Raw genomic sequence first — 26,874 nt, 5'->3', positions numbered from 1 at the left:
TGCATATATTATTATTATTTTTTAAATCCGACACTAACAATGCGAATGAAAAGAATTAACTGACTATGGTCTTCAATTTGGACATCAATTAGTTTAATCAGTAGTAGAGCTTCACTAGAAAAAGTGCAGGGCTAACGTGTACTGTGTCACACAAAATGATACGAAAGCTTTAGGACTACACATTAGAAGACACTGAGTTTAATCATTTGGGGAGACCAGTTTTATTGAGTCTTACAGGATAACGCAACACGGCCTTGTTCAGTTTGAATGATTCAATCACGGCAAAGGGACATTTCTACTCAAATAATCTGTGTTTAAGCAGCCACCTCAAAAGGAAAGAAACACTTTATGCAGAATCATTAAAAACACAATTCCAATGGATCTAATGTCAAATGTGATGCAATCTCACATGAGAGATTTGTAAAGCCCCCAAGGTAGGCCTTACCGAATATAAATGTGCCAAAATCCTTACCAACACCCATATTGAATTCAAAGTCAAGAGCAGTTAGAGCAATGTAAAAAACTAAATGAAATCCTAAACATATTTAAAATCAGTCCAATCACTCAGAATCCAATGGTATAAAAATATGAGGTGAAAATAAATCAACTTGTTGTGAAAGTAAATCTCATTTGAAAGTTAATTAACCAATCAGTGTTTTTACAGGTTGATCCAAATTCACAAGTATCCCCTGTACTGTGAAAACAAAAATAACAGGGAAAAGGGTGTGAATAAAAACAATAACAAACTGCCTCCATCAAAAGGTCACTCATATACGTGGTAGTAACCATTAGTCATGGTTATTTCACAAAAATTGGACGATACCATAAGTGACTTGTAATCATTGCGGTGCTTCAGCAGATATAAACATTTGTACAATCTTTAAAAAAAAATCACTTTGGATGTGTTTCTGAATCTGTATTTTTCACTACAGTTCATTTTACAAATACTTCTCACATACAGAAATATGTTTTTCCTCTCAGTAAAACCTCCTGTTTCTTTCCTGGCGCTTCTGAAAGACTACAGCCCCTACAACACCACAAACTACAATTCCCAGTAGAGCACATAGCAGAAGCAGGAAGACCTTCCAGCCAGTAAGAGGTGTGCTTCGGAAGTTACCAGTAGGATCATCAATGTTGTCTTTGAAAGAGAAGAATTAAAGAAGAATGATCATGGTTAACTCTTAATCTAACAAGTCTACTCACCTACCATAGATGATTTATAGTAAGATGACAAATACTTAACGGTGGTCAAATGGAATACCATCTTTGTCTATTTGGTTAGAACAGAAATGGGTTTTCTTTATCAAATAAAATCTACCTACCTTTGGGGGACTTCAGCAGGCTGACGCTTGGCTCAATCTTGGTCCAGTCCAGACTGTCCTCATCAGGTGCGTGTTCCACCATCAGTTGATACATCTTCATAGAGATGATGTCATGGTTATCTGCAACATGAGAGTTGTGTTAGCATGAATCACCATAGACTTCAAATGTACAACGCCAGACTGTGAAATGACAAACAAATAATTGGTTCAATCTGTGTGTACTCTTCTGCACAGCAAGGTTGTTTTTTTAAATAAGAATTTAATCAAGGTCAGGCATCATCTTTCTCAGCGTGCAGTTTTTAAATTTGTGTTCGAGACCTAAAAATAAATGTGATCTACATCTTGAAAGAATCAGTCTCTATTTAATCGACCCTGACCCAACCTACCAGAGATCCACTGTAGCAATAATCAGTCTCCACAACCTGACCCAACCTACCAGAGATCCACTGTAGCAATAATCAATCTCCACAACCTGACCCAACCTACCAGAGAGATCTCCTGTAGCAGCAGAAGCCCCAAAGTAGTACCCTGTGGGGAGGCGGACACCCCCGATGTCAATGCACTCTTTCCATTCATTCTTATCATCAATGTCAATCATCACCTGTAGAGATCAGAATGGCACAATTCAGCAATTGCCATTATTTGAATAGAAATGTATCATGTCAATTACATAACTTACACTCTATAACATAAAAGAAGAAAAAATATGAAATTAGATATATATATCTATCTATCTATATCTATCTATCTATCTCAAGAGGCCAGGTTCCCAGACAAAGATGAAGCGTAGTCCTGGACCAAAAAGCATGCTCCAAGGAGCATCTCTATTAAGCATGCCGTTTAATACAGGACTGGGTTAAGCCTCATCTGTGTTTAAGATACCAGTCCAAGACGTTTAGACTATAGTAATTTATATCACTTAAAAGGGGATTCCTACCGTGAGTCTGCCCTTGGAGTAGCGAATGGCGAGGTAGGTGTCATGGTCTTTGTTCCTGATCTCAGAAGAGCAGCCTCCCAGTTCAGAGGTACGTCCATCATTCCCATGGTCATAGGGCAGAGAACCATTATTCACCATGGCAGAGATGTAGGGGAATGAACGCTAGTGTAAAGCACAAGGGATGTAACAACAGAAAACAACAAAAAATATTCAATAAAGATAAGACATTGTGAATCAATTATTTGATCCTAGTCCTGACTCAGTTACCAATCAATCCATCTTACGCTGTGATGCAAAAATATATATATATTTTTTTAAATTTGACCCCTTTTTCTCTCCAATTTCATGGTATCCAATTGTTTTTAGTAGCTACTATCTTGTCTCATCGCTACAACTCCCGTACGGGCTCGGGAGAGACGAAGGTTGAAAGTCAGGCGTCCTCCGATACACAACCCAACCAAGCCGCACTGCTTCTTAACACAGCACGCATCCAACCCGGAAGCCAGCCGCACCAATGTGTCGGAGGAAACACCGTGCACCTGGCAACCTTGGTTAGCGTGCACTGCGCCCGGCCCGCCACAGGTGTCGCTGGTGCGCGATGAGACAAGGACATCCCTACCGACCAAGCCCTCCCTAACCCGGACGACGCTAGGCCAATTGTGCGTCGCCCCGTCGCCGGTTACAGATGCAAAAATATTTGTACATGTATTTCAAAATGTTTAATAAGCCGAATGCAGCATATTAAAGGGGATGTTGATGATGCTACAAAAAGGTCCTTCTCAGAAAGAAACTAAAAAGCTTCATACGAAAAAATAATAAAGAAACTCAAAAAGAAAATGCATCACATTAAAATCCTTCCATCACATTGACATGAAACGCAGGAGAATAATGATGAATGTAGCTGCATCAACTCACGTCAGCCGCCTCATCGTTATGGTACGCGTCTATAAAAAGGGCGAGGCCGTGGAACTTAGCATTGCTGCCAAACACAGACCCTGCAAAGGGAAGAATCACGTCAAGTCAACCAGCCAAATCGCTGCACTTACATCCATCCCATGGAGATCATTGCGGAAGGTATCCACAAATAAAGCCAGGCCAACAAAATGATCTTGGTTTCCAAAGACTGGGCCTGAATGGAAGGCAAAGAGGCGAGATATGATGAGCACATGACTGAGACATGAAGTGCTTACGGCAAATGCAACCCAGTGCTACCACATCACATAGACTGGTCTACTGATTTGATTGCCAAAGCGTTGTACTGGAATGAGGAAGTGATTGATGACAAAGATTCTATTTTGGCAAGATGATGTATTACCTGGATGAAGTCTCTCCTTCGTGTACCAGATGGCGATGCCGTCTCCATGGAGATTTTTCTTCCCCGACCCGTGGATCTTGTACTGCACGTGCATCTCCCAGTCTTTCAGATGAACAGGCTGCACAGAGAAAACACAATGACATTGGATCATCAATTCAACCATGAATTGGACCTATCTATTCAGTTTAAAATGTAGATATTCTCCAATCAAGCTATTATGGATTTGAGAGTGGACTGTATTTTCGGGCTGTAATGCCTAACAGAATACATTTCATAGAAGCAAGTTCCTTACTCACCACTGTGTTCCATATGGATCCCTGTTTACTTCTCTCATCAGGTGTCAGGCGAACATAGGAGCTGGTGACTAGTGTGCTCCCCCAGAAGTCCCACTGACTGGATGGGCTGCTTCCAACACCTGTACAACATTTTGATTTAGAGTAAAGCAGGATGTTAGGGACGCATGGGAGAAGAATGTGAAGAATTACGTTGTTCATCAATTACTCATTGCCACCCCTTGCCCAGCTCTCAAGAACCCAAGGGGGCCCACAGCCGGTCCCATTCTTGGGTTCTCAGTTGATGGTATGGAGGACAGCTGGCTCCATGTGAACTACAACCCGACGCTCTGTTTTAACATTTAGAAACATTATTAATCCTCACTAGCAATATAGTTTTGGAAACCTTTGAAACTTAACTTTCATATAAACAAGAAAGAATCTTTCAAATACAAAATTACTGTGCAGAGTTTAGCAAAAGACCATTCCCCTCACAAGTGGAATTGTCATTTGGCTCAATGTAATGGTCATTTGGCTCAATGTAATGGTCAATGGCTCAATGTAATGGTCAATGGCTCAATGTAATGGTCAATGGCTCAATGTAATGGTCAATGGCTCAATGTAATGCAATAGAATTAAGAGTTATTAATTAGCCAAGCAGACTAAACAGAGTTGAGTGGAGTTGGCTACCCCAAGCCTAGCCCAAGATGTACTGTTAAGGAGGAGCCTACCGTTACTCCTCAAGGTCCAAGGACCTTATCATTTATTTTATTTTATCTTTATTTAACTCGGCAAGTCAGTTAAGAACAAATTCTTATTTTCAATGACGGACTAGGAACGGTGGGTTAACTGCCTTGTTCAGGGGCAGAACGACAGATTTTTACCTTGTCAGCTCGGGGATTCCATCTTGCAACCTTCCGGTTACTAGACCAATGCTCGAACCACTAGGCTACCCTGCCGCCCCATATGATATCCTAATAGTAATATATGATATCCTAATAGTAATATATGATATCCTAATAGTAATATATGATATCTCATCCTAATAGAAATATATAATATCCTAATAGTAATATATAATATCCTAATAGCAATATATAATATCCTAATAGTAATATATGATATCCTAATAGTAATATATGATATCTCATCGTAATAGTAATATATAATATCCTAATAGTAATATATAATATCCTAATAGTAATATATGATATCCTAATAGTATATGATATCTCATCCTAATAGAAATATATAATATCCTAATAGTAATATATAATATCCTAATAGCAATATATAATATCCTAATAGTAATATATGATATCTCATCGTAATAGTAATTTATAATATTCTAAAGGTAATATATGCTATCCCGTCCTAAAGGTAATATATGCTATCCCGTCCTAAAAGTAATATATGCTATCCCGTCCTAATAGTAAAATATCATATTTTTGACCTGCAATAGATGCAAAGGCTTTGGCAGGGGGAAAAAAACTCAGTAGGGAGAGTAACCGTTTCAAGACGTGGGCCCAACGTTGTATGAATGCCACCAGGGCACAGGCAAACAAAGCCAAAGACAAATATGCTGCTGAAAGGGATAAGAAGAAGGCAGTAAGTTCAAAGACAAATCACTGTCATTTATACTATACACTTTTATAACATTCTTTTAATTTGAATAATAATAACCCCCTGTATAGAGTGGTGAGTTTCCCCTGTATAGAGTGGGGTTAGGGTGGTGAGTTTCCCCTGTATAGTGGGGTTAGGGTGGTGAGTTCCCCCTGTATAGAGTGGGGTTAGGGTGGTGAGTTCCCCCTGTATAGAGTGGGGTTAGGGTGGTGAGTTCCCCCTGTATAGAGTGGTGAGTTCCCCCTGTATAGAGTGGGGTTAGGGTGGTTAGTTCCCCCTGTATAGAGTGGTGAGTTTCCCCTGTATAGAGTGGGGTTAGGGTGGTGAGTTTCCTCTGTATAGAGTGGTGAGATTCCCCTGTATAGAGTGGTGAGATTCCCCTGTATAGAGTGGTGTTAGGGTGGTGAGTTTCCCCTGTATAGAGTGGTGAGTTTCCCCTGTATAGAGTGGTGAGATTCCCCTGTATAGAGTGGTGTTAGGGTGGTGAGTTTCCCCTGTATAGGGTGGTGAGTTTCCCCTGTATAGGGTGGGGTTAGGGTGGTGAGTTTCCTCTGTATAGAGAGGTGAGATTCCCCTGTATAGAGTGGTGAGATTCCCCTGTATAGTGGTGAGTTTCCCCTGTATAGAGTGGGGTTAGGGTGGTGAAAACTAGTTAGTTCCATCAAGCTAGTTAGCTAAATTGACATATGTTTACTGCTTTTCGATCTGTCCCTAAATTAATTTGGTTTGGTTCAAAGTTCGTTTTGATACTTCAACCTGCGTGTCCTGATCGCGTCAAAATCAACTTGCGCGAGCGGTCTGGTCAGCATGTTATGACGGAACCAATGGGATGCAGGAACGCCCCGAATTGCGGGCTGCAGTTGCACACTATTTGGCTAGTTAGCGAACGATCTAGTTAATTGGTTTAACTGGCTCCTTGCAGCTAACGTTATTGACAATATAAAAGTTAGCTATCATTATCACATGCCGTTAGCGTACTTACCCTGGTACGGTTTCATGAGCGAATGCTCCCGCTTTAAGTGCTCTACATTGCCGTCTGTTATATCGCATTTCAATAGAGTAAAGTGGAGTAATAGGAAAGGCAGTGGTCTGCTGATAAATGTACCAACACCTCTCATTTTGCTGCCTGGGAAAGACACCATGGATCCTGGATAACCATCTTCCTGATCCGGGTAGGACACAGCAACTCCCACTAAAATAGTTCCTATGTTACTTTTCAGTTCAGGAACTTTAACCGTGTCCTATTTTTGTTGTTGAAATAACCGTCTATATGAAAGTAATATTTTTATTGTTACCTTTCAAAGTTCAAACAGCGTTTTCTTTTATTATCGCTTTGAACTTGTAGTTGTAAATAATGTTTTCATAGTTGGTAAAAATTACTATAGCCAATCATGGACGACCACATAGTTAAAGACAACAAAAACGACCAATCAGGGGCTTGGTTGTAGTTGGAACGTTCGAAGTATGCAAACGTTCACAACTTTGCAAATGGCACGACTGACGTTTCTTTTTGTCCACTAGATGGTGCCACTACATCAGTTTGTTAATTTGAAGAGTTCGTAACTTTCTACTGTGTCGGCCCACAAGGTCGCAAATAAAAACTATGAAAATAAAGCTGAAATATTGACTTCACAACAAAATTAAGTATATAAAAAAAACGAAATTACACAAACGGAACAATTAAAAAGCACCCTAAGGAAAAGCAAAGCTAAAAATATGTTTTAAGCTCTCTTTTCAATTTGTCCACAGATTAAATCAAACTTTATTTGTCACATTCGCCGAATACAACAAGTGTAGACCTTACCGTGAAATATTTACTTACAAGCAGCAGTGCTGCTCTTCCAGAGGCTGGGGGCGTAATAACTAAAGGCTGCCTTTAATCTTAAAATGAATTCTAAAACTCACAGGCAGAGACCTCAAAACGGATGTAATGTGTCCTCTCCATCTGGTCTTGGACAGTACCCGGGCTGCAGCATTCTGTAGGGTTTGAAGTTGACCACTGGTTTTCTTGGGTAGACCAGACAGAGCATTACAGTAGTCAAGCCTGCTTGTATTTTTTTTAATGATTTAACATATATTAAACTAAGCAAGTCAGTTAAGAACAAATTCTTATTTTCAATGACGGCCCAACGCTCTAACCACTAGGCTGATACAGAGAGACTCATCCATGCATAAGAGAGAAAAGGCCGCACCTTGACAAAATTACTCAGGTGGTAAAAAGCCATTTTTGTCACATTCCTAATGTGTGATTTGAAATTTAGTTCAAAATCTAAAATAACACCTAGTTTTAAAAAAACCTGGTTTTATCTTTATTGCCCGTGAATTCGATTGTGTGGCCAGATTCTCTCTCTGTGCTTTGGCTCCAATAAGTACCTCAGTCTTGTCTTGATTTAGCTGAAGGAAGTTGTGAACCAGCCAGGTATTTAAATAACTAATACGGTCTAATAATTTATCCGTGGAGCTAAAGTCCTCTGGTGACACATAACTTTATGTTGCCGTATCTTCTGCGTAGCAATGAAAATCAATTATGTTCTTTCTGATAACTCTGCCAAAGGTTAACATAAATGCAGCATGCAACAATTTTATAGAGGTACAGTTCATAAAAGGACAATCAGTCAATTGAAATAAATTCATGAGACTCTAATCTATGGATTTCACATGACTGCAGGGGCACAGCCATGGGTGGGCCTGGGAGGGCATAGGCCCAGTCACGGAGGAGCCAGGCCCAGCCATTCCTGCAGTCAGCATCCCAATTGCACATTTTAGTGTCCTTTTATTGTCCCCCAGCCCAAGGTTCACCTATATAATGATCATGCTGTTTTAATCAGCTTCATGATATGCCACACCTGTCAGGTGGATGGATTATCTTGGCAAAGGAGAAATGCTCACGAACAGGGATGTAAATACATTTGTGCACAACATTTGAGAGGTATAAGCTTTTTGTGCATATGTAACATTTCTAGGATCTTTAGTTTCAGCTCATGAAACATGGGACCAACACTTTACATGTTTTGTTTATATTTTTGTTCAGTATAATTCCTATTATATTGAAGCTTTGTATGTTTGCTCTCTAGACACAGTGACTTACTTTTCTACTTTGTCTTCAGATTTAACATCAAAACAATAAAGAAGGGGTCCTACCACTGCACCCGGGGGGGCCCCCAGGACTGACAACATTTATTAAGGATCCCCAGTAGTTTCTGCCAAGGCAGCAGCTACTCTTCATGTTTTTTTTTAAATAGAATTTGGGAGTGCATCCAACCGGCCTCACTACTGCACACCACCTGTAACCCCGCCAGCCCAGGACCTCCACATCCATCTTCTTCACCTGCGGGATCATCTGAGACCAGCCACCCGGACAACTGATAAAACTGTGGGTTTTCATAACTGAAGAATTTCTGCACAAACTGTCGGGAAACATCTCTGGAAGACTAATCTGTGTGCCCTTCATCCTCACCAGGGTCTTGACCTGACTGCAGTTCGGAGTCGTAACCGACAGTGGGCAAATGCTCCCCTTCGATAGCCACTAGCATGCTGGAGAAGTGTGCTCTTCACGGATTAATCCAGGTTTCAACTGTACCTGGCAGATAGCGAGTGTGTATGGCATTGTGTGGGCGAGTGGTTTGCTGATGTCAACGTTGTGAACAGTGTTCACCATGGTGAAGGTGGGGTTGTGGTATGGGCATGCATAAACTACGGACAATGTACACAATTTCATTTTTGTCAATATGAATAAACAGATACCGTGACGAGATCCTGATGCCCATTGTCGTTCCATTCATCTGCCAGCATCACCTCATATTTCAGCATGATAATGCACGGCCCCATGTTGCAAGGCTCTGTACACAATTCCTGGAAGCTGAAAACATCTGAGTTCTTCCATGGCCTGCATACTCACCAGACATGTCACCCATTGAGCATGTTCGGGATGCTCTGGATCGACGTGTACAACAGCGCGTTCCAGTTCCAGCCAATATCCAGCAACTTCACACAGCCATTGACGAGGAGTGGGACAACATTCCACAGTCCAAAATCAACAGCCTGATCAACTCTATGCGAAGGAGATGTGTCACGCTGCATGAGGCAAATGGAGGTCGCCAGGTACTGACTGGTTTTCTGATGCACGTCTCTACCTTTTAATTTTTATATTTTATTTTATTCCCAGTGATATGAAATCTGTAGATTAGGGCCTAATTAATCTATTTAAATTGACTGATTTCCTTATATGAGATGTAACTCAGTAAATATATTTTTGTTCAGTGTAGCGATCATATCATTCAGCAACATCAATAACAAAACCATAACTATCCTGCTATGGTTTTTTTAAAACTTCGATTATAAAGAGCTCACCTTAAGCAGAAAGGCCTACCATCAATGAGGGCTTAATAATGTTTGACACCAGATAAGATAAAGCTGGAGTCCTATGTCCAGTCTGAAAATAGAATTAATCAGTTAAGCACTCGGGCTGTTCTTATGGGAAGAAACAAACATTGCATGTGTTGCATTCTTTTTTGCAACGCAGTGATCTGCTTCTCGCTGTTTATTATCTATGCATAGTCACTTTACCTCTACCTACATGTACATATTACCTCCACTCCCAGCCCCCCTCCCTGCACATTGACTCAACACCGGCACCCCCTGTATATAGCATATTTTATTGCCATTTTTTTTGTTCTTAACTCTATTTTTTTTTTTTTTTTTTTAGACTACATTGTTTGTTAAGGGCTTGTAAGTAAGCATTTTCACGATGAGATCTACACCTGTTGGCAGCTTACCTTGAGTTGCTGATGTCTTCCATCCTCGTATCCTGACTAAAGAGAAACAAGGCCGCGTTCATTACAATAACTATCAAACCACATGTGAGAAAAAAAAAAAAAAGTCAGATTCATGTATAGTCATGACGTCTCTCAATGAATCTAAATCAATTCAATCTACACTGCAGTATCTAGGGTTGGTTGATCCCTGATCAATGAGACAAAGTCATCCATAAATTCACCAGACATTTCTCTATCATTTATGTCAGCGATTTATTTGACATAACACGTAGATGTATTCTCTATTTTAAAATAATGGAACAAAATAGCCCTGAATTGCAGTCCAAACTGTTAAGCAAGAGATAGATCAACTTGATGCCTTGAGGCATGTTAAAGGTCCTGGACAGTCATTATAATTCCCATGTAAAATAGCCTTTTGATTGACTCCAATATCACCCATAATATTTTTTGGGGGGTTAGAAATGATACATTTGACGAAGTACTTTTTATCTCATGATTAACTGCTTGGAAGTTTGAAAAGGCAGGCTCTTTATTATATACATATTACACACACACACACACATCTCCCGTTTGGTATGTCTCTTGTAATGCGTTTCACAGCAGCACTGACTGATGTGTTGGCATGACAACTGGGTCAGAGTTTTGAACGAACCCCCTTCCCCCACACCATTTTGTTCCATGCTGGATGAAGACCGAGCTAGCCAGTAAACTAACACCAGACACAGATGAAGACCTAGCTAACACCAGACACAGATGAAGACCTAGCTAACACCAGACACAGATGAAGACCTAGCTAACCCCAGACACAGATGAAGACCTAGCTAACACCAGACACGGATGAAGACCTAGCTAACATCAGACACAGATGAAGACCTAGCTAACACCAGACACAGATGAAGACCTAGCTAACATCAGACACAGATGAAGACCTAGCTAACACCAGACACAGATGAAGACCTAGCTAACCCCAGACACAGATGAAGACCTAGCTAACCCCAGACACAGATGAAGACCTAGCTAACACCAGACACAGATGAAGACCTAGCTAACACCAGACACGGATGAAGACCTAGCTAACACCAGACACGGATGAAGACCTAGCTAACACCAGACACAGATGAAGACCTCGCTAGCCGGTAACTGGCTAACACCAGACACAGATGAAGACCTAGCTAACACCAGACACAGATGAAGACCTAGCTAACAACAGACACAGATGAAGACCTAGCTAACACCAGACACATATGAAGACCTCGCTAGCCGGTAACTGGCTAACACCAGACACAGATGAAGACCTAGCTAACACCAGACACAGATGGAGACCTAGCTAACACCAGACACAGATGGAGACCTAGCTAACACCAGACACAGATGGAGACCTAGCTAACACCAGACACAGATGGAGACCTAGCTAACACCAGACACAGATGGAGACCTAGCTAACACCAGACACAGATGAAGACCTAGCTAACACCAGACACGGATGAAGACCTAGCTAACACCAGACACAGATGAAGACCTAGCTAACACCAGACACAGATGAAGACCTCGCTAGCCGGTAACTGGCTAACACCAGACACAGATGAAGACCTAGCTAACACCAGACACAGATGAAGACCTAGCTAACAACAGACACAGATGAAGACCTAGCTAACACCAGACACATATGAAGACCTCGCTAGCCGGTAACTGGCTAACACCAGACACAGATGAAGACCTAGCTAACACCAGACACAGATGGAGACCTAGCTAACACCAGACACAGATGGAGACCTAGCTAACACCAGACACAGATGGAGACCTAGCTAACACCATACACAGATGGAGACCTAGCTAACACCAGACACAGATGAAGACCTAGCTAACACCAGACACAGATGAAGACCTAGCTAACACCAGACACAGATGAAGACCTAGCTAACACCAGACACAGATGAAGACCTAGCTAACACCAGACACGGACGAAGACCTAGCTAACACCAGACACGGATGAAGACCTAGCTAGCCAGTAACTAACACCAGACACGGATGAAGACCTAGCTAACATCAGACACGGACGAAGACCTAGCTAACAACAGACACAGATGAAGACCTAGCTAACACCAGACACATATGAAGACCTCGCTAGCCAGTAACTGGCTAACACCAGACACAGATCAAGACCTAGCTAACACCAGACACGGATGAAGACCTAGCTAACACCAGACACGGACGAAGACCTAGCTAACACCAGACACAGATGAAGACCTAGCTAGCCAGTAACTAACACCAGACACATATGAAAGGGGAAACATATAAGTATATTTGCCATAGATGAATAGTGTAAACTTTCAATTATATTTGCTGACACTCTACAGTCAAATTTTAGCACAAGTAGCATCGCTATCGAGCCATATATACCATGCCCCTTTGCAAACACGCCTTCTCCGATGTTGGTACTTATTTAAATTAGGTACGAGAATGTCATGTTGCCATTGGTGTATTAAAATAGAAGTTAAGGTGATGTCCCCTTAATAAGGAATCCAAGTGTTTGACATGGGGGATGGAACTAGAGGTCGACCATTATGATTTTTCAAAGCCGATCCGATACCGATTCTTGGAGGACCAAAAAAAGCCTGTACCGATTTAATCAGCCAATTGAAAAAATATATATAATATATATATTTGTAATAAAGACAATTACAACAATACTGAATTAACACTTATTTTAACTTAATTTAATACAACAAAATCAATTTAGTCTCAAATAAATAATGAAACATGTTCAATTTGGTTAAAATAATGCAAAAACAAAGTGTTGGAGAAGAAAGTAAAAGTGCAATATGTGCCATGTAAAAAAAGCTAACGTTTAAGTTCCTTGCTCAGAACATATGAAAGCTGGTGGTTCCTTTTAACATGAGTCTTCAATATTCCCAGTTAAGAAGTTTTAGGTTGTAGTTATTATAGGACTATTTGTCTCTCTACCATTTGTATTTCATATACCTTTGACTATTGGATGTTCTAATAGGTACTTTAGTATTGCCAGCCTAATATCGGGAGTTGATAGGCTTGAAGTCATAAACAGCGCAATGCTTGAAGCACAGTGAAGAGCTGCTGGCAAATGCAGGAAAGTGCTGTTTGAATGAATGCTTTCGAGCCTGCTGCTGCCTACCACCGCTCAGGCAGACTGCTCTCTCAAATCATACACTTAATTATAATATAAGAAACACACAGAAATACAAGCCTTAGGTCATTAATATGGTCAAATCCAGAAACGATCATTTTGAAAACAAAACCTTTATTCTTTCAGTGAAATACGGAACCGTTCCGTATTTTATCTAACGGATGGCATCCCTAAGTCTAAATATTGCTGTTACATTGCACAACCTTCAATGTTATGTCATAATTATGTACAATTCTGGCAAATTAATTATGGTCTTTGTTAGGAAGAAATGGTCTTCACACAGTTCGCAACGAGCCAGGCGGTCCAAAAGGCTGCATATACCCTGACTCTGCTTGCCAAGAACGCAAGAGAAGTGACACAATTCCCTAGTTAAAATTAAATTCTTGTTAGCAGGCAATATTAACGAAATAAGCAGGTTTAAAAATACATACTTGTGTATTGATTTTAAGAAAGGCATTGATGTTTATGGTTAGGTACACATTGGTGCAACGTTAGTGCTTTTTTTTGTGAATGCGCTTGTTAAATCACCCTTTTGATGAAGTAGACTGTGATTCAATGATAAATTAACAGGCACCGCATCGATTATATGCAATGCAGGACAAGCTAGATAAACTAGTAATATCATCAACCATGTGTAGTTAACTAGTGATTATGTTAAGATTGATTGTTTTTTAATAAGATAAGTTTAATGCTAGCTAGCACCTTACCTTGGCTCCTTGCTGCACTCGCATAACAGGTAGTCAGCCTGCCACGCAGTCTCCTCATGGAGTGCAATGTAATCGTCCATGATCGGTGTCCAGAAATGCCCATTACCGAATTGTTATGAAAACTTGAAATCGGCCCTAATTAATCGGCCATTCCGATTTAATCGGTCGACCTCTAGATGGAACCAGTAACTTTATGATCAAACTTTATCAATGTAGAAGCAACAGTCATTTCATACTTTGGTCACCATACTTTGATCTGGTTTCATCCAAATATCATCTAATTTAATTTAACATTATTTTGACTGTTCATGACCTTTAAGATTGAAGGTGGTGATAAGGCTGAGATATCATTGAAAAATTTGACATGATCCCTTCCTCTCTCTCTGATCTCCCATGGACTCCATGGGCAAATGAAACAATGTATCAACCAGGAATTAGAGATGTTGTGTTTATTTAGCTAAGCTAATGACAGTTGTTAGCTAAACAGAGTCTTCAATATAAATCGTGGCATTGCTAAAACAAGATGTTAACAACATAATTCTTAATATTGACAAAATGTTATTCTGGAGTAACATATACTGAACACAAGTACAAACGCAACATGTAAAGCTTTGGTTTCATGAGCTGAAATAAAAGATCCCAGAAATGTTCCATACGCACAAAAAGCTTATTTCTTACAACACAACGCCACAGATGTCTCAAGTTTTGAGGATGTGTGCACTTGGCATGCTGACTACAGGAATGTCCACCAGAACTGTTGCCAGGTAACTTAATGTTTAATTTCTCTAACAATGTAGTTTTTTCCCCCAGCCGGCCTCACAACCGCAGACCACGTGTAACCACACCAGCCCAGGACCTCCACATCCTTCTTCTTCACCTGTGGGATCACCTGAGACCAGCGACCCGTACAGCTTATGAAACTGAGTGTTTCTGTCTGTAATAAAGCCCTTTTGTGGGGAAAAACTCATTCTGATTGGCTGAACTAGGTTCTCCAGTGGGCGGGCCTATGCCCTCCCAGGCCCACCCATGGCTGCGCCCCTGCCCAGTCATGTGAAATCCATAGATTAGGGTATAATTAATTTATTTCAATTCACTGATTTCCTTATATGAACTGTAACGCAGTAAAATTGTTGAATGTTGCTTCTTTTTTTAGTTTTTTTTTCAGTATACATTCAAATGCTTTGCTTGCTTACCTCAAGTTAAAAATCTGATTGTCAATCCTCCAGGTTTGCCAGACTGTTTGTTGACTTGCATCAACTGTCAGTTGACTAAAGAATGTTCTGTGAATTTAATATGTAAAAACAATCCTAAATTCCAAACTTTATGAACAGGGGTATGAGTGCAGGCCAGAGTGATCCCCACATGTATTTTAATTATGTTTTGTTTGCCTTTTGTGATAATGTTTTGAATTCAAATGTAAAAGGGTGTCCTTGACCCTGAGAAGGCTCCACATGAGGCTGTCCAAGCAGAGAGAGAGTCTCTAGGCAGCCTTCTCTGGAGTATTCTCTCTTTCAGTGGTTTTCATTATTTTCTTTATTTTTATCTTGTTTCCTTAATAATATGTTCTTCTTTTTCAATTATATAGACATGCATAAAATGTGTCAGGTACTGTCAATTTATTTTATTTAACATTTATTTAACTAGGCAAGTCAGTTAAAAACAAATTCTTATTTACAATGACGGCCTACCCCGGACAACGCTGGGCCGCCCTATGGGACTCCCAATCACGGCCAGTTGTGATACAGCCTGGAATCGAACCAGGGTGTCTGTAGTGACTCCTCTAGCACCGAGATGCAGTGCCTTAGACCGCTGCGCCACTCGGGAGCCCAGTGTATAGACCTAAATAACAACAGTGTCTTGAGACATCCTATAGAATTGCATGTCTTCAAGACATGGCACAAAATGGCATGGGCTGTCTCGAGACACGTCTTCAAAACAGCAAATGTCACAAAGCGTCTTGAAATGTCTCGAGACAGCTGAAGGCTGGCTCTGCATGAAAGTAATGAGATTACGATACTAATTTTGGGTAATCCAAAACGACTACACTATTGATTACAATTTTGGACAGGTAGGCCTAACTAGTAAGTGTTATGGATTACATTTAAAAAGTAATTTACCCAACCCTGGTCCCACCAGAGGCTTGGCCACTGGTTTTATGAACTGGACAGTCACAGAATTATCAACAAAATGGTTTAAATTTATGTTAGTAGTCAATGTTGGTTTAACTCTTAAATACATCTAATCCCCAGGACAATATATTCATCTGATCCTGCCCAGCGTGTCTTCAAGAAGCCCCAGTAAATTCCTCAGAAGCATGTGGACACAGACACCAACCACCCAATGAAGACAATTACAGGGTGAGGAATCTCCACCATGAATATATATATATCAGTGGGGAGAACAAGTATTTGATACACTGCCGATTTTGCAGGTCTTCCGACTTACAAAGCATGTAGAGGTCTGTAATCTTTATTATCATAGGTACACTTCAACCGAGAGACGGAATCTAAAACAAAAATCCAGAAAATCACATTGTATGATTTTTAAGTAATTAATTTGCATTTTATTACATGACATAAGTATTTGATACATCAGAAAAGCAGAACTTAATATTTGGGACAGAAACCTTTGTTTGCAATTACAGAGATCATATGTTTCCGGTAGTTCTTGACCAGGTTTGCACACACTGCAGCAGGGATTTTGGCCCACTCCTCCATACAGACCTTCTCCAGATCCTTCAGGTTTCGGGGCTGTCGCTGGGCAATACGGACTTTCAGCTCCCTCCAAAGATTTTCTATTGGGTTCAGGTCTGGAGACTGGCTAGGCCACTCCAGGACCTTGAGATGCTTCTTACAGAGCCACTCCTTAGTAGCCCTGGCTGTGTGTTTCGGGCCGTTTTCATGCTGGAAGACCCAGCCACGCCCCATCTTCAATGCTCTTACTGAGGGAAGGAGGTTGTTGGCCAAGATCTTACGATACATGGCCCCATCCATCCTCCCCTCAATACGGTGCAGTTATCCTGTCCCCTTTGCAGAAAAGCATCCCCAAAGAATGATGTTTCCTCCTCCATGCTTCACAGTTGGGATGGTGTTCTTGGGGTTGTACTCATCCTTTTTCTTCCTTCAAACACGGCGAGTGGAGTTTAGACCAAAAAGCTCTATTTTTTGTCTCATCAGACCACACCTTCTCCCATTCCTCCTCTGGATCATCCAGATGGTCATTGGCAAACTTCAGACGGGCCTGGACATGCGCTGGCCTGAGCAGGGGGACCTTGCGTGCGCTGCAGGATTTTAATCCATGTCGGCGTAGTGTGTTACTAATGGTTTTCTTTGAGACTGTGGTCCCAGCTCTCTTCAGGTCATTAACCAGGTCGTGTTGTTTTGGGCTGATCCCTCACCTTCCTCATGATCATGATGCCCCACGAGGTGAGATCTTGCATGGATCTTGCATGTGGCAGGTGTCTTCACTAGTCTCCACAGATGGGCTGTGTGGCAGGTGTCTTCACTAGTCTCTACAGATGGGCTGTGTGGCTGGTGTCTTCACTAGTCTACAGAAGGGCTGTGTGGCTGGTGTCTTCGCTAGTCTACAGAAGGGCTGTGTGGCTGGTGTCTTCGCTAGTCTACAGAAGGGCTGTGTGGCTGGTGTCTTCACTAGTCTACAGATGGACTGTGTGGCTGGTGTCTTCGCTAGTCTACAGAAGGGCTGTGTGGCTGGTGTCTTCACTAGTCTACAGAAGGGCTGTGTGGCTGGTGTCTTCACTAGTCTACAGATGGACTGTGTGGTTGGTGTCTCCTGCTACTTGATCTCACTATATCCTCCTCTAGTGATAGCATCAGAAGGTATAGTATATGTGAAAAAATATAAATGGACAATTGTTTTAGCAGGAATTAATTGGTCGGTCATGTTTCACTGTGTGACGTCTGTGGGTTCATATTCATAAAACACTCGTCTGACAGTGTGTGATGAAAAGGCCTCTGACAGAATGTCGTAGAACACAGACCACGCTGAATGATGAATGAGACGAGGGCGTGGAGTGTGAGGACTGAAGAGAAGAGTTGATTTGTAGAAAAATGTCTGAGGGACACTTCGTATTCCTCCCCCTCAGTTTAAGTCCGCTAGACCAGGGTTTCTGCCCCCTCCTCCCCCCCCCTTGGGTGCACAAAACAAACACCAACTCAGTGAAGATATTCAGTTTGTTGTTTATTTCAATGGCTCATCTGATAAAAGAAGCCCCTTTATCAACAAAAATACTGGGACATTTCTCATGTCCAATGAAATGACAAGTAGTGTGGTTGTTTGGTATCAGCACAGTTCTGTGTACATAGAAAAAATGCACAGTATCGCTATAGCAACATGTGCAGTACACCAGTCAAGGCTGCAATATGCAACATAGTTATGTGTTCAGAGCTCTCTGCTTTCTGGCAGCAAGGACCAACATGGAGTCAAATCACAAAATCATGTCAAAGAATAAGTCCTAAAAGATGAACCAGTAGTGATGGCTGTGAGAAGACTTCTCGCCATAAACAGAATGAATTATTCTAATGCTATGGTTCTATCAACAAAACAACCTTGAGACCTCAGTGAGAGAAGTGGCTTTTTAGTGAGGGAAGGGAGTACTTTTACTTAAAACAGGGTCTTATTCAATAGGTCATAGCGTAGCCAAAACGAACTTGTCCAATAAAGAAAAAGCTTATTTAGTCCCTTCCTGTGTCAGTCTTCTTCCGTTTGGTGCCTAATGAATGACCTAGTACTCCACACCGACCGCATCCATCTTTATTAACACAGCAAGAACAAGACTAAATAAAATGCACTTAAAAAAAAACTATACAAAGTTAAAAGGAAGAATCCCTTTGTCTATGAAAGTAGTGATGACCATACAGTGAGTGGGATTGACAGTTCAGAAGATCAGTCAGGAAGATGCATTTGGTTCCTACTAAGCCCTTCATTCCATTTGTAGTAAAAAAAAAATGCTTGCTAGATATCTTGCTTGAAGCCAGGCTTCACAGTGTTCAATGAAAGTGTCTCGATATCTAAGCCCAGAACATTGAGAATCAGAACACAGCCGTAGTAGTATCAGGATAGTTGAAGTATGAAAACTGTTGGGGACAAGGTACAACCATAGTAAAAATGTACACATTCAAAGCATACCGACAGAGAAGGACCAGAAGTTAACACTGTTGCAGATAGAAATGTGATTTCTAGAGCTTCCATCATTCTCTGCTCTACACAACAGATAGAAACGTGCTGTTTAGATCAGTTATGGGCATCTAAACATTCTGTAACCTTCCAACTGTCCTTCTGAGTGAGCCCCTGATTTAGATTTTTGGCCATTGCCACGGTAACCAGCGAGACCGCCTGTGACGCAAGAAGGGGAATCTGGATGTGTTTACGTTCCAGCAGGAAGTGGAAGTTTTGGAAATGTGGGAAGCAATTAGTGATAAGCTGCAGATGGGCTGTGTGTTTCATCGACCGCGAGGTCACGCATACCATCAGTGTGTTTTATATATCTTAGTATGTCATTTAAAAAAGGCAGGACCTCTTCCTCTGGGAGAGAAGTGAGAAATCCTCTTGGGTGCCATGCTAGCATCTACTTAAAGCACACAAAATAGTAAGAAAACAGCTGATTGGATATCCTCAGCCTAACAACCTGAGCCTGGGGCGGTAGGGTAGCCTAGTGGTTAGAGCGTTGGACTAGTAACCAGAAGGTTGCGAGTTCAAACCCCCGAGCTAACAAGGTACAAATCTGTCGTTCTGCCCCTGAACAGGCAGTTAACCCCACTGTTCCCAGGCCGTCATTGAAAATAAGAATTTGTTCTTAACTGACTTGCCTGGTTAAATAAAGGTAAAAAAACAACAACAAAAACCAACCTGAGCCTGAATATTCAGTCACTATACAATGGCTTTTTACATTTAAAATAAACATTAAAAAAAAGTGTTTCACACCGGTATAAAAACCAAAAACAACCAAGGAATACAAAATAAAACATAAAACTTAAATTAAAAAAGTTACGTCACGTTTCAATGGCATCGTATTCAAGTAATGTGTTACATCAAGTCCCTGATACACGCTGTGGTTCATGGAAACTAGTCTTCAGCTCACACAGAACCATCAGTTCATATAGAAGGCAGCAGCATGTCATTATGTACACAAAGTTCCAAGCATAGAATTAGAATGCTTACATTAATACACTCTCTCGCTCCAAAGGAAGGAGGATGGGAAGAGAACCAAAACATGACAGGTATGTTAACTGTGGAATTCCTCTGCAGTGACAGAACAATGAACTCTGGCCTACCCTCCCTATCCATCCATTGAGGATTATGGGTAGGAATACTCAGAGGGCTCCCTGTAGCACTTAGTGACATAATCCCGTTATTCACTGTCATAAGAGTGATATAAAGCCAATACACACACACACACACACACATAGCACGTGGCATAGCATCTTCAACTCACTGGTATGTCTGCTTATAACAAGTCATACCACTGTTCCCAAGTCAGCAGCTCAAAACTTTAATTTACTGGCCTATTTCTCGTCTTCAGTGGAGTTGATTACAGTGAGAGAGATCGAGCAGCACTTCATCTTCAGCTGAATTCACAGACAGAAATCACTCTGGTCAAAACCCAGGAGGCACTGAGGAGGAACCATGCTGCATAGCCTCTGGTTCACAGTGATAACAGCATCGTAACCAGGGACATACCGTGACCATTCCACAGTTTCAATGCTTCTGCCTTGGCTTCACGTTCCTATGACGTGATTAGAACACAGTGTCCAACAACAGTCAGGGGCATCATGTCAGCGTGATGACTTCCATGGGGTCATCGGTGCCCTTCGACCTTTGCTTGCGTTTGAGCAGTCTTTCTCTCCGTCTCTGTCTGAAGGTGGGGGGCGCGGGGCAAGGGGCGGCCGAGGAGGGGGGCGGGGTGCTGATGGAGAGAGTGAGGAGGTCTGCCAGGGACCGGAGAGGAGGAGGAAGTAGTGATGGGAGAGGATTGCAGCGTTCCCTGTCCCTGGCTCGGGGTGGTTTGCTGTTCATCCTCCCCTCGGTCTCCTGGCGTCATCTGTCGAAGCAGCCCGCTGCCGTGAAGGTGTGGTGGGGGCCTACGCCCCCCAGGTACCCCCGGCTGTAGGCCATGCTGAGGCAGTGTCTCGGCTCCGCAGCCAAGGCTACCTGCATGGAGATGGGGCCCTGCAAGGACAGCGGTGCCACCCGAGCCCCAGGCTGCAGCCCCGAAGTCAGGCTCGGATAGGAGGGGAAGGCCCCTGCTCTGGAGGTCATGGGGTTGGCCCCGGTGAGCAGCCCCATCCTGTGGCTCTGGAGGAAGTCCTGGGACATGTTGACTCCAGCAGGCTCCAGAGCCTGGGAGTCGGCTAGCGCGTGGAGCTGGGACAGGGAGGGGGAGAGGTGTGGGAAGCCCACTGGGCTGGGCTGGAAGAAGAGCTGCTGGGGGGTGGAGGAGGAGGAGGTAGCTGGACTCTGGATGGCTGGGACCGGTGAGAGGTGGGAGAGAGGAGGGTGAGACTGGAGAGAGGCGGATCGAGACAACGGAGGGGTGGATTTGGGCTTGTTGGCCTCCTTCACGTCGCTGTCATGTGCACTGTGGAAGAGAGACAAGAGTAATGCTGTGCAATGCTGTCATCAAGGCAAAGGATGGCTACTCTGAAGAATCTCAAATATAAAATACATTTTTATTTGTTGAACACTTTTTTGGTTACTACATAATTCTGTGTGTTATTTCATAGTTTTGATGTCTTCACTGTTATTCTACAATGTAGAAAATAGTTACAAATAAAGAAAACCCTGTGCATACAAGCATTCAATTGGTCTCAGATGTGTGTGTGTGTGTGTGTATGTGTGTGTGTGTGTGTGTGAGACTTACAGCAGCATGAGTTTGATGCAGTGTGTGAGGTGGCCCCAGGTGTGTGTGTGACTTACAGCAGCATGAGTTTGATGCAGTGTGTGAGGTGGCCCCAGGTGTAGCCAGTCAGTAGGTGTAGAGACGTGGTCCAGCTAGGAGAAATCTGGAGACAGATACGAGACGCCGCTACGCACGCTGCCGCCACCTGAGACGGCCGGAAACTCAGGAACGCATGGTCTAGAGGAACACAGAGACCGTTAGAAATGGTCTAGTCTCTAGAGGAACATTATGATTCATTATATTAAATTGTGACAAGCACAAGAGGCTGCACACATTTCCTAAGTCCCTCTATTTTTTTTCCTTCCCTCCATCACCCCCTCCGTCACCCCCTCCGTCACCCCCCCTCCATCACCCATCACCTTGCAGTGACACCTCCATCACCCCTCACCTTGCAATGACACCTCCATCACCCCTCACCTTACAGTGACACCTCCATCACCCCCCCATCACCCCTCACCTTGCAGTGACACCTCCATCACCCCCCCATCACCCCTCACCTTGCAGTGACACCTCCATCACCCCTCACCTTAGTGACACCTCCATCACCCCTCACCTTAGTGACACCTTCATCACCCCTCCATCACCCCACCATCACCCCTCACCTTGCAGTGACACCTCCATCACCCCTCCATCACCCCCTCCATCACCCCTCACCTTGCAGTGACACCACCATCACCCCTCACCTTGCAGTGACACCTCCATCACCCCTCACCTTGCAGTGACATCTCCATCACCCCCTCCATCACCCCTCACCTTGCAGTGACACCTCCATCACCCCTCACCTTGCAGTGACACCACCATCACCCCCCCATCACCCCTCACCTTGCAGTGACACCACCATCACCCCTCACCTTGCAGTGACACCTCCATCATCCCCCCCCATCACCTTGCAGTGACACCGCCATCACCCCCCCATCACCCCTCACCTTGCAGTGACACCGCCATCACCCCCATCACCCCTCACCTTGCAGTGACACCGCCATCACCCCTCACCTTGCAGTGACACCTCCATCACTCCCCCATCACCCCTCACCTTGCAGTGACACCTCCATCACCCCCCATCACCCCTCACCTTGCAGTGACACCGCCATCACCCCTCACCTTGCAGTGACACCGCCATCACCCCTCACCTTGCAGTGACACCTCCATCACCCCTCACCTTGCAGTGACACCTCCATCACCCCTCACCTTGCAGTGACACCTCCATCACCCCTCACCTTGCAGTGACACCTCCATCATCCCTCACCTTGCAGTGACACCTCCATCACCCCTCACCTTGCAGTGACACCTCCAGGAAGTAGTGTGTGTACTTGTCCATAAAGGTTTTGGTCTTGGAGAGGGAGGAGAGAGGCCAGCCGTTGTACAGGTCTCCCTCCTGCACCGAGGCCTGGAGGTAGTGGTCTATGAAGTGGGCCGGGGTGGGCATACACAGGTTCCAGCTGAACGTCTCCAACAGCAGCAGCTCCATCTTCATGAGGTCTCGCTTGTTGAGAACAAGGTTCAGAGAACACATGAAGCCCAGGGAGTTGAGCTGCTCCAACTTAGGTACCCGGTCCTCCCTCTCCTCAAACTTACCTACAGGGCAGAGAGAGGGACAGAGACGGACAGAGAGAGAGGGACAGAGACACAGAGAGAGGGGGACAGAGACACAGAGAGAGAGAGACACAGAGACAGAGAGACAGAGAGAGACACAGAGGGACAGAGAGAGAGAGGGACAGAGAGGGACAGAGGGACAGAGAGGGACAGAGAGAGAGAGAGAGAGGGACAGAGGTTAGAGGCTATAGAACAGCCTTTTAGGGCTGACCCCATGTAGTGGACTGGTCCATTGTTTGGTCGACAGATATTTCTTTAGTCGAGCAGCAGCAACAAAAAAATATCATGATGCTCCTGTCTGATTGGCTCCTGTTTGAGTGGACTGATCCATTGTGGAGGCCGTGGGGATGGAACAGTCCATCAGTCTAAGACATGTGGTAATGAAATTGTAAATGGTTATTACTTAAGAACAATGTTGCAACACTGATAAAAAAAATATATTTTATAACAAATGCACCTAATCCCACATTGGATTGTGGTCGCAGTCCTTGTTTGTAAAACACATCAGGTCGCTGTTGAATTGGTGGTTTTTCCTAGACCGTGTTGAGAAGTGCATAGTAGCAAAGTTAACCAGCATATTGGTGTTGAGAACAATTCAGTGGAGGCAGCAGCAGAATGAGATGAGAAAAACAGCCCCTGTCCTATGGTCGAAGAAAAGTGAGAACTGAAGAAACCCCAACTTTATTCTAGAATCAATAACCTAAATGTTCCTGGCTTTATTAAATCATCCATATCTCCAGAAATAAGACAGATCCTGATGCCTGTTTGATTAACAGTGTACTGATTCTGGGAGCACCAAGTCTCACGCGAGCACCAAGTCTCACGCGAGCACCAAGTCTCACGCGAGCACCAAGTCTCACGCGAGCACCAAGTCTCACGCGAGCACCAAGTCTCACGCGAGCACCAAGTCTCACGCGAGCACCAAGTCTCACGCGAGCACCAAGTCTCACGCGAGCACCAAGTCTCACGCGAGCACCAAGTCTCACGCGAGCACCAAGTCTCACGCGAGCACCAAGTCGGATAAACAATTACACAAATTTGTCTGTTAATCTTTGTTATGCTGTAATAAAGGCTTCTCGTTCGACCTCTCCGGTATTATTTATCAGTTGATGAAGTGTTGTTTACACTGCTCCAAATGTTCAGATTTTATTTACTCATAATAATCATCCTCTGTTTTCCTTGATCATCATTATTGTCAGTATTTTTAGGACGTGGGGGACTTGATTGGGCGTTGTAGTAGAATAACAAAAGTACTGATTTATTTGAAAACAAAGCCTTTAAACCCCCCCCCCTGCATCTGATCCCTCATCCCCTCTAGAAGCCAGTAACTACAGCAATATCTTTATCACCACTACCAGCAGCAACCTACCGACCAGAACCCTCACTACCAGCAGCAACCTACCGACCAGAACCCTCCCTACCAGCAGCAACCTACCGACCAGAACCCTCCCTACCAGCAGCAACCTACCGACCAGAACCCTCCCTACCAGCAGCAACCTACCGACCAGAACCCTCCCTACCAGCAGCAACCTACCGACCAGAACCCTCCCTACCAGCAGCAACCTACCGACCAGAACCCTCCCTACCAGCAACCTACTGACCAGAACCCTCCCTACCAGCAGCAACCTACTGACCAGAACCCTCCCTACCAGCAGCAACCTACCGACCAGAACCCTCCCTACCAGCAGCAACCTACTGACCAGAACCCTCCCTACCAGCAGCAACCTACTGACCAGAACCCTCCCTACCAGCAGCAACCTACCGACCAGAACCCTCCCTACCAGCAGCAACCTACTGACCAGAACCCTCCCTACCAGCAGCAAACTACTGACCAGAACCCTCCCTACCAGCAGCAAACTACTGACCAGAACCCTCCCTCCCAGCAGCAACCTACTGACCAGAACCCTCCCTACCAGCAGCAACCTACCGACCAGAACCCTCCCTACCAGCAGCAACCTACTGACCAGAACCCTCCCTACCAGCAGCAACCTACTGACCAGAACCCTCACTACCAGCAGCAACCTACTGACCAGAACCCTCCCTACCAGCAGCAACCTACCGACCAGAACCCTCCCTACCAGCAGCAACCTACCGACCAGAACCCTCCCTACCAGCAGCAACCTACCGACCAGAACCCTCCCTACCAGCAGCAACCTACCGACCAGAACCCTCCCTACCAGCAGCAACCTACCGACCAGAACCCTCCCTACCAGCAGCAACCTACTGACCAGAACCCTCCCTACCAGCAGCAACCTACTGACCAGAACCCTCACTACCAGCAGCAACCTACCGACCAGAACCCTCCCTACCAGCAGCAACCTACTGACCAGAACCCTCCCTACCAGCAGCAACCTACTGACCAGAACCCTCCCTACCAGCAGCAACCTACCGACCAGAACCCTCACTACCAGCAGCAAACTACCGACCAGAACCCTCCCTACCAGCAGCAACCTACCGACCAGAACCCTCACTACCAGCAGCAAACTACCGACCAGAACCCTCACTACTAGCAGCAACCTACTGACCAGAACCCTCACTACCAGCGTGTCCACTACCATTCTAGACATTCTCCTCTGAACTTTCCATAGCAACAGCCCTGAGGCCACAGTCTCACGAGTCTAAGTGGCCAATGAACACCAATGATTTTGCCTTTAATCCAAAAACAGTCCTTCACTTCCTCTCTCACCCCCACTCACAGTGAAAAGGGGGCAGGGAGGGGGAGGAGTCAGGTTACTCTGGCATATTTCCCTAAAACACCTAATAAACCTCCGGGGTTCTTCTAGAAACCCGTTTCAGCAGGAAAACTGTGGGGGGGGGGGGGGCACGGCATCCTCAAGGCAGAGAAAACTGACATGAGGGAGATGACAACGAGGCCTAACCTCCACAGATGGATGACTAAATGTATGTTGAGGAAATGTGTACAATGTCCATTCATAGACAACTGACACACAATGGAACATTGTTCAGAACAAAGAATGGACAAGGTTACCAACACAACCACACACACAGAAGGCGACACTCAAACACAGTCACCCTCCGTAGGGTTTGGATGGACCGTGCCACAGTCAAGACTAGAGTATTGTTGAAGAAGTCCTAAAACCCAACAACTTGGATTAACAGTCTATGGACAAAAATGTACACACCCTTCTAGATCTCAAAATATCACAGAGGTCGTTGGTCAAAAACCAAACACTGGCTTTGACCGCAGCACTATCGTCATGGCAACGAAGACAGACAGGGGAGTTGAAG

The 26,874-nt window shown here is 43.9% G+C and overlaps 2 protein-coding genes and 1 long non-coding RNA gene across 5 annotated transcripts in view; 1 reads left to right on the top strand and 2 right to left on the bottom strand.

The window, feature by feature from the left end:
• Positions 1 to 197: 197 nt before the first annotated feature.
• LOC135526736 (vesicular integral-membrane protein VIP36-like) lies at positions 198 to 6,735 on the bottom strand. 2 transcript variants are annotated; one of them, XM_064955356.1, is made up of 8 exons: positions 6,452 to 6,735; positions 3,871 to 3,989; positions 3,575 to 3,692; positions 3,175 to 3,254; positions 2,260 to 2,421; positions 1,809 to 1,923; positions 1,323 to 1,442; positions 198 to 1,138 (listed from the first exon to the last, which is right to left on the bottom strand). In XM_064955356.1, exons 1-8 carry the CDS (start codon positions 6,609 to 6,611, stop codon positions 978 to 980), a joined length of 1,035 nt encoding a protein of 344 aa, XP_064811428.1. In that variant the 5' UTR covers positions 6,612 to 6,735; the 3' UTR covers positions 198 to 977. The 2 variants fall into 2 exon arrangements, with proteins under 2 accessions (XP_064811428.1, XP_064811426.1); XM_064955354.1 differs by lacking the exon at positions 3,175 to 3,254 and adding an exon at positions 3,306 to 3,388 and having other exon boundaries at positions 6,452 to 6,726.
• LOC135526737 (uncharacterized) lies at positions 6,552 to 9,274 on the top strand. The gene is made up of 3 exons (XR_010453347.1): positions 6,552 to 6,641; positions 8,577 to 8,842; positions 8,930 to 9,274. It is a non-coding gene; the product is annotated as an uncharacterized LOC135526737 (long non-coding RNA).
• Positions 9,275 to 18,299: 9,025 nt separating this feature from the next.
• The window catches only part of LOC135526735 (cyclin-J-like), a 38,160-nt gene continuing 29,585 nt past the window's right edge, over positions 18,300 to 26,874 (bottom strand). For both annotated transcript variants that reach the window (XM_064955353.1, XM_064955352.1), the window contains 3 exons: positions 23,308 to 23,607; positions 22,050 to 22,209; positions 18,300 to 21,711 (listed from right to left, as the gene is read on the bottom strand). In XM_064955353.1, coding sequence (XP_064811425.1) covers positions 21,171 to 21,711; positions 22,050 to 22,209; positions 23,308 to 23,607 — 1,001 coding nt within the window. In that variant the 3' untranslated portion in view covers positions 18,300 to 21,170. The remainder of the gene's footprint in view (positions 21,712 to 22,049; positions 22,210 to 23,307; positions 23,608 to 26,874) is intronic.

This window comes from Oncorhynchus masou, chromosome 32 (genome assembly GCF_036934945.1).
Source record: "Oncorhynchus masou masou isolate Uvic2021 chromosome 32, UVic_Omas_1.1, whole genome shotgun sequence".
Taxonomy (NCBI): Eukaryota; Metazoa; Chordata; class Actinopteri; order Salmoniformes; family Salmonidae; genus Oncorhynchus; species Oncorhynchus masou.
Note: the sequence above shows the minus strand (reverse complement) of the source record. Positions and strands in the feature narration are given on the sequence as shown.

Excerpts from the sequence above, each read along its gene's own strand:
- LOC135526736 (XM_064955354.1), bottom strand. The coding sequence starts at position 6,611 with ATGGTGTCTTTCCCAGGCAGCAAAATGAGAGGTGTTGGTACATTTATC. Across the intron at positions 3,990-6,451 it reads GCTCATGAAACCGTACCAGG|GTGTTGGAAGCAGCCCATCC; the intron begins GTAAGTACGCTA and ends AATGTTGTACAG. Across the intron at positions 3,389-3,574 it reads GAAGGAGAGACTTCATCCAG|GCCCAGTCTTTGGAAACCAA; the intron begins GTAATACATCAT and ends CCTTCCATTCAG.